Here is a 4,991-nt window from a genome sequence, read left to right as displayed (position 1 = left end):
GGTGGTCTTCCTTGATCAAACTGGATTTTTCTTAATTCAGACTGCATCCACAGCCTCTCATTTTCTGTGGAAACAAAAGCAAAATCTCTTCTCCAATGTGACATACCTTTTGACTTCAATTTTGAAGTCAAGGTATTTTCAAAATACCTTTCTTGGATTAATTTTAGCAACATTTATAAGCAAATATCTTTTGGCAGCTGATGGCTCCTTCCTTAGCATTCAAACAATTCAAAGAGAATATAATCACATACAGTATCAAAATTCTCTGTATTTTCCATCTTTGTGTATCCTTTGTCCTGGAATAATTCTGTAGACCAGGCTGTCCTTGAACTCACAGAGATCCACTTGCCTCTGCCTCCCAAGTGTTGGGATTAAAAGTGTGTGCTATATACAACATCTTGAACTCAGAGATCTGTCTGTCTCTGCCTCCCAGGCATTGGGATTAAAGGTGTGTACTACCACACCTTCAAGTCACAGAGGTCAATCTACCTCTGCCTCCCAAGTGTTTGGATTAAAGGTATGTACCACCACACCCAACTACTCTCTTTCTTCTTTAACAACTTTAACTTTTAGTCTGCATATATTTTTAACATATTGTAAATCATTTAGAGCTTTTCTTCATCTTTGAATCTCTCTTTACTATATATCTCTCTCTTTCTGACCACCTGAGCCTTTATGGAGAGGATAAAAGCCATGGCTTTGATAGCTCAATCCAGTGCATTCCTTAACTTTCCAGCCTCATTGTGGAGGTACTGGCTGTAGCCATGTTTATTGCCACAACTCTATGGCGTTTCAAGGTCCCTGCCAGCAGGCAAGCTGCAGCATTCTGCTCACAAACCACACTCAGTCGAACTGCCTGCCTGAAAGAGTCAGAGTTTGCCCTGGCAGGACAGCCCAGAAAGCCAGCATTTTAAAACAGCGCAGCTTTTTTCCTGCTACAGCTGAAAACTGAAAAGCATGCATTCAGCTTTTCATCAACACCGTTTAAGTGTTTTCTGGCAGGACCTCTTCAAAGAGTTGCAGGGTTTTGCAGCTAAAGCTGCATCAGGTAGCCTCTCTTAGATGAGAGTGCTTGCTTGCCTCTATCAAGCAGAACAGAACCGAGAAATTGCTGCTACCAAGAAACTATGCATAATGCTGTTATATTGTTCTAAAATTACTTCCCAAGTTGTCTCAGGCTTTATGTGGATACAGTTGTCCACACGTTGGCGCCAAGGGTCCCACTCCGATTGCTGCTCCCTTGGGTTTCCCAGTCCATGTTGGTAAAGTCGCTCCTCCCAAAGAGCTAAGCAAATCTTAGTTATTTGTTAGGACAGCTTGCTAGAACATAAGTAATGATTACTAGTCTATTCCTAGCCTTTTCTTTCCATAAGTCCTTGATGCTATGTATAAACAAGGTCTCCTACACATCAAGAAATGAATTTTACTCTTTTCAAAGGAAAAGCCGTCTCTTAATTCTACCCACAAAGTAAATCTGTGCACCTTTTGTCCTTCATAGTTGTGACGTGTGTATTGGACATCCAGCACCACCATCCCGTCTTAGATCTTAGCATAAAGTGTCCAGGCTAAAAGCCAAAGGTTTACTGATTTCTCTCATCATAACCTTGGTTTTTTGTTTGTTTTGGTCTTTTGAGACAGAGCTTCACTTTATAGGCTAGGCTGGTCTGGCACCCACTCTGTAAACCAGGCTGGCCTTGAACTCATAAAATAGGTACCTCTGCCTCCCTAGTCCTGGAATTAAAGGCGTGTGCTACCACCACGAGGAATAACCTTGGGTTTTAAAAAACATAAAACAGATATGGGTTTTTTGTTTTTGTTTTTCGTTTTGTATTTTTCGAGACGGGGTCATGAAGCTCTGGCAGACTTAGAAATCTCTCAGTAGACCAGACTGACCCCAAACTCAGAAGATACCCATCTACCTCTGCCTCCCGAGTGCTGGGATTAAAGGCGTGCGCCAACGGAGGTGGAGATGTAGATCTTAGAGTTTCCTAAACGTCTATAAAAGAATTTTAAGCCACTAGTTTTATGATCTGTGCATTTGCTCTGCTCCATTCCCTAGCCACAGAAAGCAGATCTTGTGGCTGCCAAATTCAGCATCAGAGGAGGGCAGGGGCAGAGGCAGCTATGCTCACAGACTTTCTGAAGTGCCTGCGGGTGGTGCTGCGCCCCTTCTGCACCTAAGCCTGTCACAGCAAACAGCAAGGTCCAGGAGGACCGAAAGCAAACGTAAACGTTTACTTTCTTCGGCGCAAGCGCCCTCGGGCAAGTCCCATTGGTGGTTGTGGGCCTGCGCTTTGGTGCATCCCTGCCCCTTCTTGAGCCTTCTCAAATTCTATTTAGTGTGTTGTCCTCAGTTTCTCACCATTCCCAGACGCTTGGGAGCTTGGGAGGGCGTGGAAGAGGACTTTCTCTGCAGCCCCTTTAACCCCCGAACTACAACCTAGTCCTTTAACAACACCCAACAATAGCACCGATCTTAGAACCACTTTGATCCGGTTCTCTGATGCTACCAGAGAAAGCGAGAGGAGGGTGGTTCAAACCTTGCTGTTGATTCTGTGCTGACCCGAAAGACAAGCTCATGTTACAATCAAAACATGCGCCTTCGAATGGCAAGTTTCTTCTGCGAGGCTGGTCGCCTGCGCAAACTGTAGAGCCTAGCTATGGCGACTGAACATTCCCCAGCAGAGGGAGCACAGCAGTCGGCCCTTTGCTCTTCCACCCAGCAGGCAGGAGAACCGCAGAAACCCAACTATGCTGTCAGACTTACTCTTGAGGGGTGCTCGGCGGCCATATCATCAGTTAAGTTTAGTCCTAACGGAGAATGGCTAGCAAGTTCTGCCGCTGATACGCTAATTATAATTTGGGGGGCATATGATGGGAAATGTAAGAAAACACTCTGTGGTCATAATCTGGAAATATCAGATGTTGCCTGGTCTTCGGATTCTGGCCGTCTCGTTTCTGCCTCAGACGACAAGACTCTAAAATTATGGGATGTGAGATCTGGAAGATGCTTGAGAACACTGAAAGGGCACAATGATTTCGTCTTCTGCTGTAATTTCAACCCACCATCCAACCTCGTCGTTTCGGGGTCCTTCGATGAGAGTGTGAAAATATGGGAGGTGGAAACAGGAAAGTGCCTCAAGACCTTGTCTGCTCGTTCGGATCCCATCTCTGCCATACATTTTAATTGCACTGGGTCCTTGATAGTGTCTGGGAGCTATAATGGTCTTTGTAGAATCTGGGATGCTGCCTCGGGACAGTGTTTAAAAACACTCGCTGATGACGGCAACCCTCCTGTGTCTTTTGTAAAATTTTCTCCAAATGGCAAATATATTCTCACTGCAACTTTGGACAATACTCTTAAACTGTGGGATTACAGCAGAGGCAGATGCCTGAAGACATACACCGGCCATAAGAATGAGAAATACTGCATATTTGCCAGTTTCTCTGTGACTGGTGGAAAGTGGGTTGTGTCTGGCTCCGAGAACAACATGGTTTACATCTGGAACCTTCAGACTAAAGAGATGCACAGAAGTTACAAGGTCACTCAGATGTTGTGATCTCGGCAGCTTGTCACCCTACAGAAAACATCATTGCATCAGCGGCGTTGGAAAATGACAAAACCATCAAAGTGTGGACGAGTGACTTCTGAAGTCGCTGGCAACCAACCGGTGTGTGAACTACGTCAGAAACAATCAAAAGGGTGACTTCTAAAGTTTGGCGTGGTTTTGTAGCTCCTGTCGAATTGTCTTTGATGTTATGAGTTTGAGACATTTTAATTTGCAAAATGAGACCAGTGTAAAAGCCAGTCTAGGACCTGCGGCTTCTGATCTTAATTTTGAGGCCTGTTGTCAATCTCATGTCTTCGTCCCTGGACAGCATCTCATTCTTTTCCTTTCAGCAGCTTTCTCAGAGGGGAGGGTATTGGAGTATTCAGAAGGTTGACAGAACAGGATGGCTGAGGGGAGGGGGACTTACAGTTTCTGTTTGGGAGGCCACCAAGGACAATAGCATGCATTGAGGGAGGGAAGGAAAGAACCGAAGTTCTACATGTCGTGTGCATATTTTTGGTGTTATTCTATATGATGGACCATCTTATTACCACATTAATCTGTCAAGCTGGGGACAGTAAGTCTGGTCAGGTTCAGTCTACAAGTCTTACACTTCTGCCTGTGTTGTGGTCAGGACAACCCTCAAAGTTAGGCCTCTCCTTCCACTGTGCATTCCACGTAATGAACTCAGGCCAGGTTTTCTTAACAGGCCAGAATCTTAAATCATTTTTGAGAAAGGATCTTGCTCTGTATCCCTGTAGGCCTGGCTGGCTGGAAAACCAGACTGGTCTCAAGCTCACAGATTCACTTGACTCTGCCTCCTTAGAACCTTAAACATTTAACGGGAAAATCTTCTTAAATATTGTATTACATTATACCATTTTGTGACTTTTCAGGCAAATTATATGTCAGGTTCTGGCTGTTAAGTTGAGAGCATAGCCCTAGCCCCTGGCCTGGGAGTTGCTTTGCTCTGGACTCCAAATCCCAGCATGCCAGGTTCTGACACTTCCTCCCACAGAGGGACCACTCCCACAGGGTATTTAAGTGGCCTCCTAGAGGAGAAACAGGTGGTTTTCAGGTTTGCAAGGGCTGCCTGATGTCCTGTCTCCCTGCCATATGCTTGGCCACCCGAGCACATCATTCTTAATAAAATGATGGGCATTTTGATTTGCTTTGATTCGACCTAATTGAATTTCTTGCGTCAGCGAAGCTGCTCTTTTTCTTATCAGTGGCCACTCTTTAGCACTGGGCCTCCTAACTCTTGCCCAACACTATTCAATTCAGAAATCACCTTATCAATACTTGCTTGTCTGCCCTCAGTGGGCAGCTGAGGTAGGCTTTCTAACTTTTCACTGCTTCTAATAAAGCTCCAAGTTTAGTTGCCACCTTGCAGTTGTGATGCCTTCATGGGCCTCATATTTAGTAAAAAAGAAGTACTAA

The 4,991-nt window shown here is 44.9% G+C and overlaps 1 protein-coding gene across 1 annotated transcript; it reads left to right on the top strand.

Annotated features, from left to right (window-relative positions):
* Nucleotides 1-1,635: 1,635 nt before the first annotated feature.
* LOC148122982 (WD repeat-containing protein 5B-like) lies at nucleotides 1,636-4,718 on the top strand. Its single transcript, XM_087901029.1, is given in 2 exon segments — nucleotides 1,636-3,522; nucleotides 3,525-4,718. Coding segments are annotated over 2 exon segments (990 nt in total). The 5' UTR covers nucleotides 1,636-2,660; the 3' UTR covers nucleotides 3,653-4,718.
* Nucleotides 4,719-4,991: the final 273 nt, after the last annotated feature.

The sequence above is a fragment of the Myodes glareolus genome, chromosome 2 (assembly GCF_982192425.1).
Source record: "Myodes glareolus chromosome 2, mMyoGla1.1, whole genome shotgun sequence".
NCBI lineage: Eukaryota > Metazoa > Chordata > Mammalia > Rodentia > Cricetidae > Myodes > Myodes glareolus.
This window is presented reverse-complemented; position numbering and strand designations above follow the sequence as displayed.